Genomic DNA, 21,463 nt, shown 5'->3' on the forward strand with positions numbered 1-21,463 from the left:
ACTCACCATGACAGTAAATGCAATTGAATTGCATTTTAGATGCACTTTACTAATTTTATTATTTACATTTGTAAAGAGTGCTTGTAGTTTAGGCTCAGTTGAAAAAAGGAAATCTACAGGCATTTAGTTTTCGATTTTAATGTGCATTGAAACTAAGTTTAAACATGTACTGACATGTTTTTTTTTTTTATCAGGAAGGAGCTAGCATACACACATCACTTAAAATTTGTAGACCTTTAAACTGAATAGAATATTTTAAATGGTTATTTTGTCCTGCTCATGGTTAGTTGGAGTCACGGCCAATTATGTCTCCAAATGTTGTACAGTATAAGGTCAAAAGTCGCTGTGCTGTATTAGAAAGATGACAGTATCCATTCTGGAAAGGTCAGCCACTCCGTTTGTTTCCAAAGGCCGAAGTGCCACAATGACGCCTTTGAGCTTTTGATTTACTTTATACTAGATTTAGTTAATGATATGTCTCCCTGTTTAATGACAGAAGTAAACTTCTACATCCAGATGTTCTCAGTTGTCCAATAAGATTTTAAATTTGCCCTGGTCTCATTTGCATTGAATCAGATCAGATTTTAAAGTAAATGGTTAATTAGTTGTAATGTGTGGTTATTTTAATTCGAATTTTGAAGTGGTGTGCTTCTCTAGACACTGAACAAACTTTAAATGTACCCCTCACTATCTCACTCGAGTGATTTAAAAGATTTTGTTGTGCAAGTTCACTACAGTAAATGTGAACATGTCTGCATCAGATTACTGTAATTCTACTTTGGTTTTTAAATAACAATACATTTGTTTTGTTTTTTGTTTTTATTCAGGGCCAGTCAGTTTATTTGTATTTTTAGCACTGCTGTTTTATTAATACCAAAAATATACTGTATATTTAACCAAAAATACAGTAATATTTTGAAGTATTATCACAATTCAAATAACTGTTTTCTGCTTAAATATATTATAAAATGTAACTTATTACTTCGTGATGGCAAAGCTGAATTTTCAGCAGTCTTCAGTGTCACATGATCCTTAAGAAATCGTTCTGCTGATTTGCTATTCAAGAAGGATTTTATTATTATTATCAGTGTTGAAAAAATTGTAGTTGTGTTGCTTAATATTTTTGTGGAAACTGATGAATAAAAAGTTACTTAATTTATTTTAAGAAATCACTTTGAATTTATTTGCTGTCACACATCCATTTAATAGCATCTTTGCTGAATAAGTGTTTTTTTTTTTTTTAATTCTGCTGACCCACAACTTTTGAACCATAGTGTAGATTTAGATATTCATATTCATCTATGCCTCCATGAGTACAATTTTTTTTATATATATATACAATTAAAGACAATTGAACAAACTTTTTAGTGGACAGCTAAAAACTTTATTTTGTGGTCTCCATGAAGTTATTTTAAACTTTAGAGTTGTTAATATTTATTTGACACATGCCAGTCACTAACTTCAATGATACTTGTACCTTACGTGCTCATTAAAATTTCTCATTAGGCTTTTTTTTTTAATTGGTGTAACCCATGTGGTGGTGGTGCTGGTATGTGTGTGTGAGCCTTAAGAGAGAGACAGAGCGAGAAAAAGCAAGAGACTGGAGTTTCAATGCCTCTGCTTCCTTTTGTCCTCTGAGTTGACTTCTTAGGAGCCCATTGCCGGAGTTCCATACATGAGAGATCAAGAGTTACCAAGGTGCTCAGGAGATAGACACAGACACACACTCACACTCATTCACTCAGACTCATTTCCTTTGCATGTCAGAGCCCTGCTGGGGTTTCAGTAGAGGTCACTGACACCAACAGTGGAGCTTTCCCCTAAATGAAAAACCAACCCCTGTGTATGTGTGTATTTGTGTGTGTGCGTGTGTGTGTGTGTGTGTGTGTGTGTGTGTGTGTGTGTTGCTTTCTAAAAACAGTAAGGTGCTGAAGAAGATGGTCCTGAATGGATTTATTTACAATATTACTATGGAAATATGTTATGATGGAACTGACTCAATCTTATTACTATATTCTCTCATTATGGAATAGTGTAAAGATTAGTCAGGGGATGTTCTGTGAAACATTTGATGGTCTTTCACTGAATCTCAGTGAATGTCTTGTGTAGTTTGAGAGTTAAAGTTGTTAGGTGTGCACCTGTATCAGATACCCTAGAGTTGAGGTAAGATATGAGATGCTCTTTTCCCATCAACTAGCTGCAGCATTAACTATTGTATTGTAACAAGATTAAAATATATTTGTCCTGCGGATTAGCATTCTTTACCATCCCTTTCGCTGCTTCGCTGGACTGGTCTGCGTATGTGCAGCAGTCTTTTTGATCTGCCGTGCGTAGTGAGGACCCTGGCTTGGGTCTGGCCATCCGAGGGCCTGGTGTGAAATCGGCCTGATGTCATTCCTTTTGTCCTCCATTTGCATCCCTCACTCCTTTAATGACGTTTCCGAACCTCGCAGGCGCATTCCTCAGTGGTCCATAGGAAGCGTTTGGAGAACTCGGGGCAGAAAAGCACAGTGGGAGTGTTTGGAGTTTGGGGGGGTCGAGGGTGTGTGGATCTTTTGTATGGAAAGCAGACGAGTAGACATCCGTATTCTGATACTTTCCCTCCACCTCAGGCTTTTCTGTTGTTTGTCTGAATTGGCATGATATCAGGCAAACTTGAAGTTTGATAGAAACTATATAATTTGATAACGTATAAATGAATGGTGCCTTTAATGAAAGCACCCTGATGTGATCAGAAATGTATCTTAGCAGTGTAAATACAGCCTGTTGTGACTGCAGTTTTCAGTCCTTGACAATAGTGAACTTTCTTACTCTACAATCTCCTGATGAGCATTTTTATGTGCACACAATTTAAACTTAACCTTCTGCAGCTTATATGAATTTGAGATGATAGTTGAAGTGTAAATATATAAATAAAGTGTATGTGTGTGCGATGGAGAAAGTTAAATGTGGGTGTAAGGTGAAGAAAGCGAGAGCTGAAGTGGGTGTGAGCAGGACTGGGGACTATTCCTTGCAGAGGAAATGAGCCACCTGCAGCCATGACAGGAGGTTTTGACCTTCATTTGGGGTTTCTTTCTCTCTCTCTGTCTCTAAATCTCTTTCTCTCCCTCTCTCTCACTCTCTGTCTGTCTCTCTCATTACTTTGCTCACACAAACACACATACTTCTGCTCTATAGAAAGCCAGTCAGGGACCTCTCCCCTCAACCATTGGGCATCACTTCCTCATACAAGTGGCGCTAGAAAAGAAATGTAGATGAGGCATTGTCATTGAGCAGGTCAGTGCATGGGGTTTGCCATATGTGTGTGGCTAGATTAGAATTGCCCCAGAGGACAGGTAGACTATGACCAGATGATTTTTTTTTTAAACGAAGATCATTTACATATTTTAGGGAAAGTCAAGTTACTGTTTGAGTGGCTTACCTAACTGATATAAAAGGGCATGTCTTTATATGTGTTCATATGTAGCTGAGTGCTGTTGTTTTGCTGAGCTCTCCGGAAGCTCCGCAGCAAACATTAGTTTGAATCGTCACGGAAAACGTTGTTAGCTCACTTTGTCTGTTTAAAGGCAAATTTCCTGCGTTCATTTTATTTTGTATGTATAAATAACATAATTGTTGGTCTGCAAATATGGTAGAGCATTGTATTGCGTGGTCTACAAAGTTTGTTGGTCTGTTAATAATCTAGCATGTTGTATTAGGTGGTCTACAAAGTTTATGTGAAGTTTGATGTAGTACTGCGCAAATAAAACTTGAATCTAACAAGATTTAGTTTTTGCCACAAATGCATTTGTTTCATTACATTAAATTAAAAATGTATTACATTTAATTGATCAAAAAGTGTAGGCCTACTTTTGACAATTTCATTGAAATGGTTTAAATAATTTTTCCTTACAGATTTATATTTTGAAAATACAGTTAGCCTATTTGTTTTGCGGAACGCTTTTGATCAAAGCCAGTCATTATAACGCTGATATACAGTAAGTATTTCGTCTGGTGATTGAAGGCTATGTTTGTGACTTTAAATGATTAGTGTTATTTTTTATGAGATTCTGGATTCTTTTTTTTTTTTTTTTTGTCCGGTTTTTAATGAAGCGTCCTGCAAAATAAACTGCAAAATATATAAATAAATAATATAATATAATATAATAAAATATGCTAAATGCGTAGCAGTTGTTTTAAATAATACCAACAGTGGTTGTTATATATAATTAATGCGTTCGTCAAAAGCAGTGGTTGTGTTCCTATTATATTTTAGCAGGAATTAATAGAAATTGTGTTTTCTAAAAAAGCTGTAGGCCTATTCATTATCCAAAATCATCGTTTCTGTCCCATGTCTAAATAAATCTAATAAATGTAGTCTAATTTGCATTTTGATATCTAGCCTACGTAATGGGAGCTTTTTATTTAGAAATATTTTTTTTTTCCCAAGTGAAAATCTGTACACAAGACCCCAAACAAAGGCTACTGAGTCCCCGTCTCCCCGAACACATAGCCTAGATGTTCTTCATTTTGTTATGGATAAGCATGGCTGGGATACTGAAATTTTTTTTCCCCTTGTGTAAATATTTCAGTAGCCTACGTGTGAAGCAAACATGCAAATATTAGATTTACAGTGTTTGTAACTTTGCAGTCGATAGGCTACTCTGAGTGATTTCAAAGGCTAGTTATGGAATAAAGTCAACCGTAAATTATCAAGCTCTCCTGTGGCAATGACTCTGTTTCTGTCGTCCCATTCATGGTGCATGGGGCAGAGTAAAGGTTTACAACAAAAAAAACGCCCATGCAAAGATTTAGTTCATATGCAGAGATTTCAAAAAAAGTTAAACAAATAAAGAAAAAAAACACCAATAGGGCCATGTGTTTGTTGGTGATTATTATATAGGCTTCATGGGTATCTGCAATGCTTCTGAAATGTCTTACCGATGGTGCATTAGCGACTCCTGATTTGGTAAAGCTTTGTGCGCCAACGCTCTGACGTCATGTCCGCTGGGCTCAGCTCCAGTTTGAAGAGAGAAGGCTATGGCACGTTCTTTTCAACCCAAGAGCAAGATAAGGTTGGAGCGCGAGATCTTATAGTAGAAGCAAATAAAGAAGCTAACGAAACATTGAGAATTATTATTCTTATTGTTTATTTAATTCTTATCAAGATTTCAGGAGGCAGTTAATTACACAATTAATACGTAGGGTGATACAAATTATTTACACATATAACAAACATTACCTGTAAACACAAAATAAAAATAGCACTGTAGGATATTATCTCTTTTTTTCATTTCAGCTTTCAACATAGCTTTTATAGATAGATCTTCGCTGATGAGTAAATTCATTAGGTCGTATATCAGATAGAAGGCCATATTCATAGATATGCTCGTATGCGATTGAACTAATATTGTTTTTCTGATTCTGATTCGGCACAGTTCTGTTATTAAGTTCGCACTTGAACTTGTAAGGCAAAGTGTGTTAAGTTTGGTGGCTATATAGTCACACACTCTTTTTAGGTATAAAATAAAAAAGATTAAAAAAAAACAGTAAAAACTCCACAATTTGGTATATGGATACAGTCTGCAACTTAAATCTCGATCATACCTTTTTAACTTTTCTAAACACGCGTGAATATGCCCTAATATGACAATTTGCAGCTTTCATGCAAAGGCCCCGATACCGCTTCATTCACATAAAGAAGTTATTGCAATATAAATAAGCAATTTAAACACCTTAGAAATCTACTCTCACATAAAAAGCAACACCGGTCATTGGATAATTTTTTTTTTTCCTTAATATAATCTATATAAATACATAACAAATATGAAGTCAACATTAAAACAGTATTTTAACATCTGTCATACAGTAAACAGCTGGTTTCCTTATTTTTTATTCCATAGTTGTGTGTGTTTATATATATAGAGAGAGAGAGAGAGCTGTAGCTATATTTATATATTTGTTTATATTTCTGTGAGATGTGTTGTGGCGCTTACCCTGGCTTTTGTCAAGAGTGCGCATAAGCGAAATCATTGTCAGTGCTACACGTTTATAGGCAGCATTATAATGATTAAAACATACTTTGCTACAAAAGATGATTATATTGCTCTTTTATAAAAACTATGTAGGCCTATGCGATTTAAGACGCTGCGGTACATTTGTTTATTTATTTAGCGCCCCTAGTTGAAATGTTTTGCCCAGGCTATAAAGGTTAATCCAATGATATTTCGTATATGTTAGGCTATTTCACATGGTAGTCCAACCAGATAAACTACAACGTAATGCATTGTTGTTAACGACGGTCTTGACCCCCCCACCCCCCCAAACCCACCCCGCCCCGCCAAATTCACTCATTAAAATTAAGCAAGCTAAGACTGTGAATTTATTTACAATAAAAAGAACAGGTTTTTCTTCTTCTTTTTTTGTTTTGTTTTTTGTTTAAAAAAACAACCTGCTGACATCCGACGATTGATGCGTCCATTTCGTATAAAACATCAAATCAAATACGATAAACGTGGAAATAAGATGCATTTCATAGTAGCCTACTCACAGTTGCCTGGATGCAGCAGAAAAGACTCTTTGGACTTAAGCAAGGTTTTCGCTTTTTTTTTCTCTCTCAACATAACTAATAAATGTATTATATAAACGTCAGTCGTGTTAATAGTGGAAAACGCTTGGTTCCAGTGACAGCATGACAAAGAAGAACGATAAAAACACTGGTTTCTTAAGAGAGCCACTCTGCCCAAGTGCAAAAAACGGCACCTATATAGCCTATTTTTGAAATAATTTGACCATTATTTCATGAGAATTGTATTCAATAAATGTATTTTGGACATAATTCGATATAGCCTCTATTTAACATCAGTAATGCTGGTATATTTATTAACTGGCCCTTTGTTCTTTTGAATTATTGCATTGTAAATATAACCTTGCACCCCCCAAACCCACCCCACCCATCACCTCCACCCCTCCCCACTTTCTCTGTCTCAGTCACTGTCTGATTTGTCTTCCTTTGACGTGGTGCTGTGGTTGTACAGTCCCTGCGCCATCAGGTGCAGTGCCAGTGTGTTCTTGGTGCCGCTGGCCTTTTTGATTTTGGCCCTCTTATTCTGGAACCATATTTTGATCTGAGACTCGTTGAGTCCCAGCTCCTGCGCCAGACTCTGCCGTCGCTGCTCGGTCAGGTAGCGGTTGGTCTGGAACTCGGCCTTGAGTCTCTGAAGCTGCTCCGCCGTGAAGGCCGTGCGTGGTCGTTTGTCCTCTTTACTTGCGCTTTTCTTCTTTGGTTTACGAGATCTAGGACCTGCAAGTGTGGACGAAATAACAGATAGTTATAAAAACGAAGCACAAATTGTACCAATATAATCTGTGTGTTCATGCATGGTCTTGAAGAGAGGGTGGGCTGTAAACATGTTCAACGCAGTTATAATTTATAAATCTGTTTTACGTAGGCTTTATTTATTTATTTTGCGTCACATTTGGGTGTGAGCAGTATGGATCGCTCTCTCTCTACGTGTGCATGTCGCTCAGTGGAGGCTACATTAATAGATAAACCTCAGAGAATGAAGCAGAATATTAATGAGGGATTCGCCTTGCTCCATATTGCACATTTTTGTTTAAAAAAAGCTTTTTTAGGCAACTAAATGGTATGAGTATGGTTATATGATGGCGATTATAGGCTACGTGAAATTAACCCATTCGACACCACAACTGTTTAAGGCTAGTGTTAGTCGAGAGCAGTCCAAGAAAAAAACAGAAAATTTGCTGACGGCTAAAACGCTCCGGTTGAATAACAATTTCGCGAATATTTGGATAGAAAAAAAAAAGAAAAAAAATCAGCGCGCTTTTAACCAGAGAAGATGTTGACTTTAATGTAGCCTAGATTTCAACGCGAAATCTGGCGCCACAGTGTAGGCTACCTTCTCTGAACGAAAATAAAACGATAGTCTTCGAATTAAATACGCTCTCTCTTAAGTAAAAAAGTAGGTTATCAGACAGCATTCCGCTCTTTATTTTAAGCATTCAGTAGCCTAAATGAGAGGGGAGAATTTTGTTGCGAATAGTGGGTGACCGTAGCTATTCCAAATATTTTTAAAAGTAGCCTAAATAATTTTCGACGGACCAGTCTAAATGACCATTTTTGCTCGAGTTTGCGCTATTAGCGATCAGTAGCTACGCACATATCGCTTTCTTCTATTTTGAAATAATTTAAATACAATTTTAGTTACATGTTCAAGTTAGGAAATGTAGGCTACTTGACTGCACACAAGCACTCATAAGCAACTGCTTACTCGATATAGTAGATGCGAGGCCTGCTCCATTGTCAAAAATATGCTAATGAAATATCAACAAAGACTAAAGGCTCACAGGGCAAAACCTCTCCTGTACAACCATTCAACGTTAAAATTGCATTTCTGTGATTTTTAATTTACTTCTTTATTAAAAGCAGATCCATTTCGACACATTATATTTCTGATTCTCTTCGTTAAAACGATAACAAAAATAGGTAGACTGTATTAGGCTACCATTCCCAATCCACAAGCAAACGGTATGGAATTGAAATGAAAGAAAATTCAGATAGGTCTACATTAAGAATAAATCTGAAACAACAAGTTTGGTCGTGATGACGTACATTTTGTTTGAACTACTTTTGCACTTTTCTAAACGTTTTGATTTGATCTTAAGCATGTATCGTTTACTTTTAGATAACATAAAATCCCATCGTAACTGGTCCAGTATTAGGCCTAAATGTGTAGAAATATGAAATATTTTAGTTCATCCGATATCTTTAGTAAAATTAATCATGTTTTCAATTTGGCTGCTTATTGGCGGCAAACAGCTTATTGGGTTTGTTTTAAAATTACAATGGCCCTCTAAATTTGGGATTTACGTGATCAGAATCGAATATAGTGCAGAGTAGAACTTTCTGTACTTTGCATACATTTAACAGGTTTCCTGGCACATGGTTAAAGGAAATAAAGGAAGACGTACTACCTGACGACGGTCTGTCCGAGTATCGTGTGCAGTAAACCCAAGCGGGCCACAGCATAGGCTGGCTAAGTTGTCCGCTTGAATTGGACTGTGAACTATCCGACTCTGAACCCAGGCACTGATCCACATTCTCCCCGCGGGTCTTCAGGGGCTCTTCGCTCTCTATCTCTGCTTTCTTTCCTCCGCTGCTCGTGTGTGTTGTGGAAGTCCCCTCTGCTGGTACAGTACTTACCACCTGTCCCGTGCTAGGACCCGTAGGGTTGTGATTCTCTCGCGCGCCGAGATTGCCCTCATCGCGCGTGATGTTCGCTTCTTTCTTGCGGCCAAAGTCCGGTCGCAGGATGTTGTCGATGAAGAAGTTTGTGATGCGGTGCGGGAGCTGCAGGTTCCCTGGAGCTTGCAGAAGAGGTCGTATGGCACTGTTGGACTCATCCGCCGCTCCTCGCTGCTCCGCGTCTCTTGCGCTCTGCTCATTCTCATCCATGCTGAGACACACTTTCCACTTTCCGTCCTTAACCCTTTATCGCTCTCCAGCACTAAGGCAGTCGCACCCCACTCCACGGGCGACTCCGTCCACTTTGTTCACTTCAGGAAAATTTCAAAACTGAGCAAGAAAATCTGTCAGTGAGCTTTAGCGACAAGAAAAAGCCTTTGCGCACCGTGGTCACAAAGGAAAAACATAGTTACGCCTTCCAATCACGGAATGTGCTCTTTTTAAGGTTGATGAACCGTAACTTGCCAGTTTGGTGCTATATGTTTTCTGCGCAATGCAACTATCGGGACGTCAGTGGCTACTCTGAGGACAGAGAAGTGGGGCTCCTAACTGCTCCTGAAATACTTTCACTCCGGATTTTTGTTCGTATTTTTAATACGAGCCCCCAGTGACGTTACACTCCGGTATCCTAGACACGTGCCTTTGACCAATAAAATAGTCAAGAACCAGTCACATGGCCCTGATTCGAGAGTAACAGACAACACTCATCCTTGCACTTTTAAAGACACAGTGCTTCACCAAAATACAAATTCAGGCAGTGCCAAAAACGCAACCTGCATACTGAACACGGTCTTCACGTTTTAATCATAGAGGTTTACTTGTAGCGTAAATATGTGTGCTTTGCATGTTTTTTTGTATCATTTAACCAGATTTGGTCGTCAACTCACTCTCCGAATGCACCCACGAACCTTTTAATTTTTTTAATTAACATTTTTGTACTATTGATACTATTGAGTTCTAAGTTTTCTGGGAAGGGAAAATATTTTATTGTATTATTTATATTGCAGTTTTGCTTAATTGGAGAAATGTGTTATGTAGCCTAAAATACCATGTGTCCAACCAAAACGAGTGGAGGCAACATCGTTCCGCAATGGTGTGCTTGGTGTTCCCAAGCCATAACAACCATTACTGTTTTCTTGATGTGTGATGACTTTTTATGGAAGAGCAGTAGGAGAAATTCAAGTGTCTCAACATTCAGAGCAATGTTATTCAATTTGACATGATTTACAGCGATAAAGATTTTCGGCATTATTAGCCTATTACAGAATCATGAGTAGGCCTACGCACTATACACTGCACACTAAACTGAGAAAGTTAACGAAAAGGAATACACACAGAGAGTTCTTCATCTATAGACACGAACAGTCCATATTTTAATGGTAATGATGAATGGATGCTTATTTCTTTGGACAGATGCCAAATGGCTTTTTAAACATAACCTAGTAGCCTATTTAAAAATATATATAGGCATATTAATCTGCGCATAGTCGCGCCAAAAATGAAATGGTAGAACTTTTCTTTCACTCGTTCATAAGCTTTAACCAGAGCCTAGGCGCTCTGGCAACGGCTGAATGCCTTGTATTGCAGATACGGTTGCTGTCTCGCGCTCTCCAGGTACCGAGGAGCAGCAAATGCATCGCGCACACCATTATGATTCGGATTCATTTCATTCTTTCTTCTCAATCAGGAAGCCTAGAGTCGTTACGTCTATTAATCACGCCTATAAGGAGCCTAAACATTGGGCTACACTGGGTGTGACCTTTACAGCCAATAGTACAACGAAATCAACCCTAGCGTCGACCCTCATGCCCTTAGTATAACGTTCGTAAAGACATCACCTTGTTGGAGCTGCCGGTATAGATGGTTAGCTTCTCTCAATGAAAGTGCCGTAACTATATCTTTTCTAACTGAAGAGGTTTCTCAAGGGGCCTTCTGTGATTGCATTTCTCATTAGGAAGTTTCTGTGGCGAGCCAAGAGCGTGCAGTCTCTTTACAAATTGGTGCACTCTAAAAATGGCTGGGTTAAAAATAACCCAATTGGCAACCCAGCGCTGGGTAAATATTGGACAGAACACGTGCTGGGTTAAAGTAACCCAGCATGCTGGTTTACACATTTTAACCCAGCAGGCTGGGTTGTTGAGAAAACCCAAGATATAGCCATTTTTACCATTTGTGTGTTTGCATTTTTGTGGTTCTGGGTTATTCTTGCTGGGTTATTCTCATAATTTCGCCTATGCTTAAGAAGACAATCATGGATTAATAAATAATGAAGAATACAGGTTATTTAGACTGCTAAAAAAATATTTTTAATGCAATCTGACATTTACAAATGTGTCAAAATTTGTACCAATGACAAACGACATGCAATTTTCTTTTTTTTCTTGTTTCCAGCAAATGCAAAAATCACAGAAATACAAATTCCAATAAGAAAATTAGTTCTGAATGACCCGTGTCTAGCTGTTTAACTATTACATTTTGACATGTTTAACTATTTAAATACACAGTGAAATGACATTGACAATTAAAATTTAAAAAGACAGAGAATGCAAAATCATTTAAAGATGTCTTAAAATTTATATAAAGTAATATAATGATTCCTAGGTAGATGTGCACTGCTTGGGGTAGTAAAGGTATAGTTCACCCAAAAATGAGAATTCTGTTATTTATTACTCACCCTCATGTCGTTACAAACCCGTAAGACCTTTGTTTATCTACAGAACACAAGTTAAGATAGTTTCGATGAAATCCGAGAGCTTTCAGACCAGGGTGAGTAATTAATGACAGAATTTTCAGTTTTGTATTAACTATTGTCAAACACTTAGAAAGCTTTGAAGCGAAGATCTACAGCTGAGAGCAGTGTACTCTGCTATAGAGCCTGTCTATGGATGGACAATTTTAAGGAATTGCAAATTATACGTTTTCCACATGTGACAAATTGTGATATAATCCAAACACAATTGCAAATCTTGCATTACTGTTTGCGTTTTCATGAATGCACAGTGACTGCCAAATTTCAAATGGAAAAGCAAAGTCCATTTGCAACTGTATTTTCCATGTATTATGAGTAATGAGCCTGTCATATTGAAAAAAGTACAGCGTCAAAGCAGCTTTACAGTATTAAATAGGAAAATAGTGTGTAATAATGCAAAAGGACAACAGTAAACACTCAATTTTCAGTTAAAGTCAGTTCATCATTGATTCAGTGATTTATCGTCCAGCTGTGCAATCAAGTCGACGATATCGCTGGATATTCAGTGTCCCCAACTAAGCAAGCCAGAGGCGACAGCGGCAAGGAATCAAAACTCCATCAGTGACAGAATGGAGAAAAAACCTTGGGAGAAACCAGGCTCAGTCGGGGGACCAGTTCTCCTCTGGCCAGACGAAAACCAGCAGTTCAATTACAGGCTGCAGCAGAGTTTGATTGTGCAGAGGACTCATCTGGTTTCCGCTGTCTTGTTCCGATGGCCGTCTAGGAGACAAGGTCTTTACTGGGGATCTGTCTCTGGGGCTCATCTAGTAGTCCTGGTCTCCGCTGACATTCAGGGCTGTAGGAGGTCATCTCTAGGTGCTGATCCACCATCTGATCTGAATACAGACTGGATCCCAGTGGCTACGGTGACCTCGGAAAAAGAATGAAACAGACTAATGTTAGCATAGATTCATCAGAAGAACAAGTACATCTGGTGTTATTAATTACCATGTCTGTTTTTTCAATTAGTCGCACATGTAACATGCCAAAACTCAAATGGAATCGCAATTACTTTAGCATCTGAATTTCCAATGCCTCACATGGAACCTGTGCTTTTAACCAAATATTAACCAAATGCTTTTCACCTGAGGAATAAAATATAAGGTAAGATGTATAGGCAAATAAGAGTAGAACTGCAATGTTGTTTTGCTGACGTGCATCAGAACGCAAACAGTGAGAGATTTGGGCTAAAAACTACAAAATATCTCCCAATACAAACACACCCCATAGTATAGTCCCACCCCTGACGCGGATTGACAGGTTTCCGTGTAAGGCATCTGAAATTCAAATGCTTTTTAACTGCGTTTGGACTATGTCACAATTTATGCGTCCACATGTGGGAAAATGCAATTAAATATACAATTTGCAATTCCTTTTGAAAATTGTCCAGAATGTCCTTACCTGTCCATTGATTATGATCAATGTCTGATAGATCTGCTGGCATTTTCAAATCCTCATGACAAATGGATGGGGTTTTGTGGACTCTGCTCGGTTAAGGAATTCCATGTTTGTTCCAACCTATAAAATAAATTAAACAAAATACAGATTGTTTTAATAGCAATGATTCACCTATGAGTAGGTCTACAGAAGCTGAATATGCTATAGTGATTGGCTGAAAGGTGTGCTTTCAAACTGTGTAATCAATAGGATGTTCCAGTCAGTATAATCAGTTTTATATTAATATGCTGGCTATATCGAAACACACATGCACAGTCACTGGCACACAGATATGTGAGATCACACTGCATAGGCACACAGAAATTTATATGACAAGTCACGTAGGCACTGGGTTACTCCGCGGCTTTTAAATAGTCCATATATAAACAGTTATAGGTGTAACGTTACCAAAGTGATTAAGGACAAGTCAAAAACACGATCTGGAAAAATGGATATATGATGAATTCGCTCATTATAAATTATGCACATTCTGAACAAAAAGTTACATATTGCAGCTTTAACTATAGCACGAAACAAAATTATATGTGCGTTTAAGTTACGCTTGAGTTAGTTGATTTTCACAGACAAACAATTATGTATGTTAAATGTATAATAAACTTGAACTTACCGTTAGACGTCTCGATAAGACTGCACTCGACGAGTTTTTCTCTCACAAATGTAACGTTATCCATGTGCTCTTCTGACAAGAAAAAACAACATTTTGAATTACGACTTACCAAAAACCTTTATTTACGTATGTAAAAAGACTTTAAACCACACAGGCATCAAAAATCACCTCACTAACGCGGCCTACTTCACTCGCTGTGCGTGCGCGCACTTTAAAATGTATCGAGGCCCTGAGACGTCGATTCTTTTCCGGGAATCACTTCTTGTCCGAGAATTGAAGAACCGGTTTATTTGAACCGGATCGTCGGTTCTTTTAGACCTGCGGTCCAGCGACATTGTACGTAATTTGTATGATTTACATGTCGATATGGACAACTGCAGGCATTTGTATTAGAGCAGAAAGTCATATTCACTTATTTTAACTCATTTGACTCACTTAACGTTAAATGTTAAATTCGCTTTTCAGTGTCAGAAACGACTCTTTCCTCTTTTTTTTTTAACAGATATTCACATATTTCAGCTTTCCGTCACTGTCTGATACTTAATAAAACTGTATTAATCTTTCGTCTTAACACGATTATGCGAGTAACGTACACGTAGCCGTTTGAGGTAAACTGTCATTTAACATAACTAATGTTGGCCTGTAAAAAGTTATAATTCTGCCAATTTCAAATAATTATTAACGAAAACATTAAATAAACTTACCTTAAAACAATTGAAACCAGTTCTCCTTCCAAAGTGACAGTTACCAGAGCGAATTTTAAACATCTTCAGTGCGCGTTAAATAACCCAGTGCTGGCCTGAAACAACCCAGCAGGTTTAACACAACACCTGGTAAATTGAAACTACCCAAAAAGTGTTTAAAAAGTAATAAAATAACCCAACAAAATGACCCAACAGACTCAGCCCAGCATTTTGGGTTAAAAAATAACCCAGCCGTTTTTAGAGTGTGTGTATTATCTGCCTAACCACCTTATTTTAATGCCACTTACAAGGCAAGTTTTTTGTTCTATTTTTTCATGATTTTCCACCTTTTAATAACAAATATTTTTTTTTACATTTACAGTCCGAATATATATGCATATATATTTGCTTTTCATTGTGGGTTATTTTGTTTTATTGTGAACATAATTTAATTCTGTTGTTAGTGGGAATAAACTGTGGGCCACAAATATTTTTAGTCATGTTTTATATGTTGGCTACATTCATATCGATGGCCTATTGTTGCATGATGGAGATCCCCGACAACAACCATGTGAATGGTCCATAGCGGTACAATAGCCACTGGCCTGTTGTACAGCCTTTCTCAAGAGTGGAATGGACACGTCTCTAATCTAATGGTCTTCAAGGATGCTTTGGCTTTAATAACAAGGGGGCATTCTTTTAGAGCGGTTTCTAATCACCCGCAAGATATTCACCGACTCTATGCGCGGAATGGATGAAAGACAATAGAGCGGTTGACAAATCGCAAGCGCCGTGGCCAGCCCTCTATCACGGTCTCTCTTTTGCTACAGTCTGGGTTGAAATGCTCGCCCTGGCATAAGCGCGAATTGCATTTTACGCAATTATTTGTGTCTTGCGCGTAAAATAGATTCCTTATCAGACATGCAAATCACAACAGTTAGGCTACATATTAGGATTGTAAATGCCAGAACTTAGGTAATTAAAATAAAACAATAATACATTAGATCAGTGATTTTCCATAAATGAAGAATCCCTGTCTCCTCATTTACCCTCCACTTCTGCTGCTTCATCCTCTGTATCCTGTGATGTCACTAACCAATATGAGGCGTCCCCTCCCACAGCAGTTAAGAGGCTGTTATTCAGCAAAGAGAAGAAGATCCTCTGTAATAAATATATCTTTCTAAAGTGCATCTAGGGTAAATCTTGAATATTTTATGCTCTGTATATTACGTCATATGATGAATTACACTATCATAAGATGCCATTTCAGGCAGGCTTATCCAGTTCTGTCATATCACGTTAATTTCACACTATAACGGCTCTTGTGGTGCTTTAAGGTAAACATAACAGCACCGGCACTAATAGCGAAACCCTGTGCATAGGATTAAGTCCATACGTTGATGTTTTTATTTGCTTTGGTATGACATCAGTCTTTTGTGTTGTCTGTGACATATTAGCCGTGCACACGGGCATGTTCACGTGCGCATCTTGTCTATATGTTGGTCTCCAGAATCTATAGCTCACCCTGGGGACACTTCATTTACTTATCCTTATTCATCAAAAAATTTGATGAGCTTTGCATTTCACTGCGCCGTTATGCCCACAGACAAAACAATTAGGTCTGGTTGGCAATTACCTCTTCCTGAACACGTACAGAAAAATTACATATTTTCTGCATAAGGCAATGTATTTATAAATAATTCTGTTGGCTTTGCGCCTAGGAAACATCCACAATTGGAGCACCGAGGAAAATATTAAGGGCACAGGGTATAGGAGGTTTCAATTAGGCAGAATAACAGTCTTGTTTGTAAACCGATTCCCGCTGACATTTTTGTTGACTGTGGTTAATCAATAACTTTGGTTCCTAGATAATCAAAGATATTTTTTCTGGGTTTACTTTGTTTAAAGTAAGTTTTGGTGATAGAGATGGGCTACTTTAGCAAAGAGTGTTTCATGTTTTCATATTTATTTATTTAGCTAAATAGACGAAGAAGTGCGATAATGTTTCCCTGTTTTGCGTGACAGACAAAATAACGCTCATGTCATCTACATTGACCAAATGGAACAATTTTCTAAATATTAATTAAACTATTATTTTAGTTATGAATAGTCTATGTTGCATTTTCTTGTTTGTAAGGAGGAATATACAAACATTGATCACACTTGGAAGGCAAAAGTGTTTTCCAAGCATAAATGTGTAAACACAAGCACAGATTCAGAGGAAATAACTCAAAATTCTTTGGTTTTCGGTTTCTGTTGCAATCTCCGAACAGACACACGTCGATATGCATATAGGCTACTTAAAAAATAATAAAATAAAAATACAAAACTAGCTCAAACTGTTGTCCCACGGGAAAATGTGAAGGTGATGTGCCGTTTGCTCTTGCAAAGACCGATGACCTGAGTGTCTACAATATTAGGCTAATAGATGTCCCTAGGCCTATCAATATGTGATAGATAACTCGGCGTATAGGGCGGATTTTTATTTGAATCAATGTTTTGTACCAGTTTAGACTGGAAGTACCTAGTGTTTGACCCTCTATGTGTTGTCTTTGGACTCTCTTGTGCTCCAACACAGTATATGCCACTGGCGCAGTCACTACAATAGATGCTGACGCGCTGACTCGATTTAGGGACTGGTTAAAAACTTCATCAGCTCCTCCATCCCGGATACTTTGGACCCTCTTCAGTTTGCTTATCGCCCCAACAGATCCACTGATGATGCCATCTCTCACATCCTGCACTCTTCTCTCACACACATTGACAGCAATAACAGGAACTATGTAAGGCTGCTATTTATCGACTATAGCTCAGCTTTCAATACTATAGTCCCCATCACGCTAGCTTCTAAACTCATGGACCTCGGCCTGAATTCTTCACTATGCAACTGGATTCTTGATTTCCTCACCGGCAGACCTCAAGTGGTGAAAGTAGGCCAGTTCACCTCTAACTCCATCTCCCTGAACATAGGAGCCCCACAGGGCTGTGTCCTGAGTCCCCTGCTCTACTCTCTCTACACACATGACTGCGTGTCTTCCCACAGCTCCACATCTATTATTAAATTTGCTGATGATACTGTGGTTCTGGGCCTCATTTCCAACAATAATGAGACCGCATACTTGGATGAGGTAGAGAAATTAACATCATGGTGCCAGGACAATTGTCTCTCTCTGAATGTGAGCAAAACTAAAGAGCTGATTGTTGACTTCAGGAAGAGACAGCAGCAGCCCTATACTCCTCTAATGATCAGCGGGAACACCTGTGGAGAGGGTGAGCAGCTTCAAGTTCCTCGGTGTAAACATCTCCGAGGACCTGACTTGGAATACTCTTAATAATGAAAATGTTTATTGATTTTGGCAATGTCTGTGGCTTTTGTGATTGCTGAGAAAATTCAGGGTTTCACCTGCAATCCTGAAAACTTTCTATTCAGGGGCCATTGAAAGTGTATTGACTCAGTGTATATCAGTGTGGTATGGGAACAGCTCCAGTCATGACTGCAAAGCCCTGCAGAGAGTTGTGCGCTTAGCTGAGCGCATCTCAGGGTCTGCTCTCCCCTCTCTGCAGGACATCTACCTCAAACGCTGCAAAAGCAGAGCTGTTAAAATAATCAAGGACTCCATTCACCCCAGTAACCATCTTTTCACTTTGCTGCCATCTGGTAAGCGTTTCCGTAGCCTGATGTCAAAAACTGAGAGACTTAGGAGGAGTTTCTTCCCCCAGGCCATCAGGCTCCTAAACTCAAAACCAGCCTCTTAACATCTTCATGTTTCCACTTAATATTCAGTTTATCAGTAAGATATTCATCATTCACTACCTCACATTGACATACTGAAAGTGTCAACCTGTTTGCACATTTGCCTCTTGTACATTCCTGTGTATCTCATTATTTAAGACTACAGTTTACTTTCATGCACATTATTTTCCACTATATATTTAATTCTACAGTATACATCTCTTTATATATTTTATATTTTATTCTTATATTTTTATTGTTTACTTTTATTTCATTCTTTCATAGCTATATTTATGTATATTTTCATCTGTGTTGTATTCTTTAATAATTGCAATGTCCATGGAGCGTACCTGACTCACATTTCACTGCTGGTTATATATGCTCTATATAATTGTGTATGTGACAAATAAAAATCTTGAATCTTGAATCTTGAATCTTGAATCTTGAATTTGTGAATGGACGCGCTGTGTGTGTGTGTGTGTGTGCGTGTGTGCGTGTGTGCGCGCGCGCCTTGGTGATCATAGAGCTTGCAGCCTGATATAAAGGATAACACACCCCCCTCAACTCTCTCTCTCTCTCTCTCTCTCTCTCTCTTACTGTCTTGCCCTCAAAGACACACAAACACTCACGGTCAGTCAAGGCACGCCTGCAATATGAGTCCTGACACCATGCAGGGCAGGATCCAACCCAGCCAACCACCACTCGGATCTGCAATGACACGACGACAGTTAATTTCGATGTTACAAACAAATATCTTTTTTCTTCCCAAAGATTTGTAAAGCTCTTTAAATGTTACGTTTGGAAGGAATCCATACCTGAGAAACGCGACTTAAGTCAACGCACCAGAAATTATTTTAGCAATAGGCCAACTGTTTGTAATCCACCGCCGAATATTTGGTCCAATACCAAAAAGTGAAACCAATACCTCTGTGGGTATTGGTCTAAATGCATGACTGATGCTTCTTGTTTTAAATCCAGATTCCTCCATCAAAGCCAGGGAACTGTCGGGGTCCGGATCCTAGCAGAGTGGACACTTTGAAAACGCAGGGAGGATAGAGTTGATAGGTTTTAATGCCTTTAATTCTAAAGCGTCTGATCGTCCTGGCGTAAATAAGTCTCCTTTCAGTCGACACAGTCTCGCTGTCCCTGACCCACCGTGCATGTGGCGTCCTCCACAAACCTAATTAAGGCTCTTTAGATGGGATCAAGTTAATTGAATGCTGCTCCCATCTTGAGAGCCTTTTTGGAGAAAATGGCTTCATTGACAGTCAGAGCTTTAGCCTTGTATCTCTCCAGTCATCCCACCTTTTAGATTTCAGTGAATCGGAGAGACAAAACGTTTTTGCGTGCTTAGACCGTTTTTTCCCCCCTCAACTAACGTTATAAATCTGTGATGAATCTTAAAATATTTTTAGACGTGTAATGTCGGTTGGCTTTTCAAATGTAAGAAAGTGCCACAGGTGCATTTTCACTTTCACAAATACCAAGCATTTATTCTCCGTGAAAACTCGCATTTAGAGTGCCTCTCAGAAATGTCAGCCCAGATTATATTTCATTAACATCACAGATCAAACGCATTTTCTCAAACTGGTTTGTGACTGGTTGTCAGTAACTTTTACGAAAGGGAAAAAAAAAATAAAATAAATAAAAACTTGTCTACACTATTACGAATTGTTTATTCATGTTTGATGTGATATAAACCTAAATTGCATTTAGATTATAGTTAACTCATTGACTCCTTAAAAAACATTTTTACAAAAAAAAAATTGTTTTATTTTTGTAAAAATATGTATGAGTAATATTATGCATTATTCTGTCTGTATTTTATTTTGACGGGAATCCATGAATGAAGGCTACATCCTTGCATCAAAGTCTTTGTTCCAAGTTGTTTTTTTATGCCATTTAAATGTTGTTCAGTTGTTGTAGTCGGGACAGATGTTATTTAAATGTTCACTTTGTGTTATGGCCAGTTTGTTTTTACTAAAACGATATTAGCATGTTTGTAATGAATATTCTATTAAAGTAATGATTTTGAAGTGATTTAGTTAGAACTGGTACGAGATTAAAAATCAGAAATAGTGTTCGTTTTTCTATTAATTACTTCTATTAATGAAATTGTAGGCAACTTTCTTTAACTTAAAAATAAATGTCTTTAAATTTAATTGCGTATCTTAATTTTGTAAACATTACTGACTGTTTGATTTCTTTAAAATAACAAAAACACGCTTAATTCTTGCTTAATTCTGAATTTCTGTTCAGATTACGTTTATCTATACCAATTTAACATTGTAACATGGCCACAATTCGTTAATAATATCTAGTACCATTTCATGTTCTAATTTCCAGTTCATTTGAAAAAAAGCAACATTATCAATAGACTATATTTGTCTTTTCAAGAAATTATTCTCCGATTTCCTCTCATTTTGTAAATTAACTTGGGAGTTTGCTAACTAACAGCTAAAATAATTATTAGACGTTTTATCATATTAATAATGTATCTTATAATTAACGTAATCAAGTTAAAAATCAAAGTATAATTTATTAAAATATACTTAAAATGTCCCTCAAAATTTGTAAATTAAGCTTTGATTGCTCGGTAGATTATTCGCCCGTTTTACTAACAAATGATTTCAAAAAATTATGCTAGTTCTGATGAAAAAGCTATGTGCAAAAGAAATTCAAATAATTATTTTGCCAATATAGCGACTTTCTTTTTTTATGCACAGTTAATGTTGGTCCCTCTCTGAATATGAATAAATGTAAATGTATGCATCCTTCAGGTGCTGAGACATCTTACTTGTGACAGTGGCTAATAAACACCACGTGGTCACTATACACTTATAGGGTTAAGGATTTTTTTTAAAGCAGCATGAGAAGAGGGAGCCTTATAAATGGGTACACCTACAGAAAACAATAAGTTACATTAGACAGTGCCTGGTCCGCATTCTATAGGTTACCTGTAGCGATGTCTGAACACCCTGGGCGGGTC

The 21,463-nt window shown here is 37.8% G+C and overlaps 1 protein-coding gene and 2 long non-coding RNA genes across 5 annotated transcripts in view; 1 reads left to right on the plus strand and 2 right to left on the minus strand.

The window, feature by feature from the left end:
- The window catches only part of LOC122137986, a 42,745-nt gene that overhangs the window by 16,275 nt on the left and 5,007 nt on the right, over window positions 1–21,463 (plus strand). The gene's annotated exons all lie outside the window — the stretch shown is intronic.
- Window positions 5,402–9,810, minus strand: en2a (engrailed homeobox 2a). 2 transcript variants are annotated; one of them, XM_042728052.1, is made up of 2 exons: window positions 8,974–9,810; window positions 5,402–7,282 (listed from the first exon to the last, which is right to left on the minus strand). In XM_042728052.1, the coding sequence occupies exons 1-2, from the start codon at window positions 9,452–9,454 to the stop codon at window positions 6,966–6,968; spliced, it is 798 nt and encodes a 265-aa protein (XP_042583986.1). In that variant the 5' UTR covers window positions 9,455–9,810; the 3' UTR covers window positions 5,402–6,965. The 2 variants fall into 2 exon arrangements, with proteins under 2 accessions (XP_042583986.1, XP_042583985.1); XM_042728051.1 differs by having other exon boundaries at window positions 8,971–9,810.
- LOC122137987 lies at window positions 12,803–14,754 on the minus strand. 2 transcript variants are annotated; one of them, XR_006155205.1, is made up of 4 exons: window positions 14,227–14,754; window positions 14,059–14,130; window positions 13,395–13,511; window positions 12,803–12,864 (listed from the first exon to the last, which is right to left on the minus strand). It is a non-coding gene; the product is annotated as an uncharacterized LOC122137987 (long non-coding RNA). The 2 variants fall into 2 exon arrangements; XR_006155204.1 differs by having other exon boundaries at window positions 14,059–14,754.

Source organism: Cyprinus carpio, chromosome B7 (assembly GCF_018340385.1).
Source record: "Cyprinus carpio isolate SPL01 chromosome B7, ASM1834038v1, whole genome shotgun sequence".
Taxonomy (NCBI): Eukaryota; Metazoa; Chordata; class Actinopteri; order Cypriniformes; family Cyprinidae; genus Cyprinus; species Cyprinus carpio.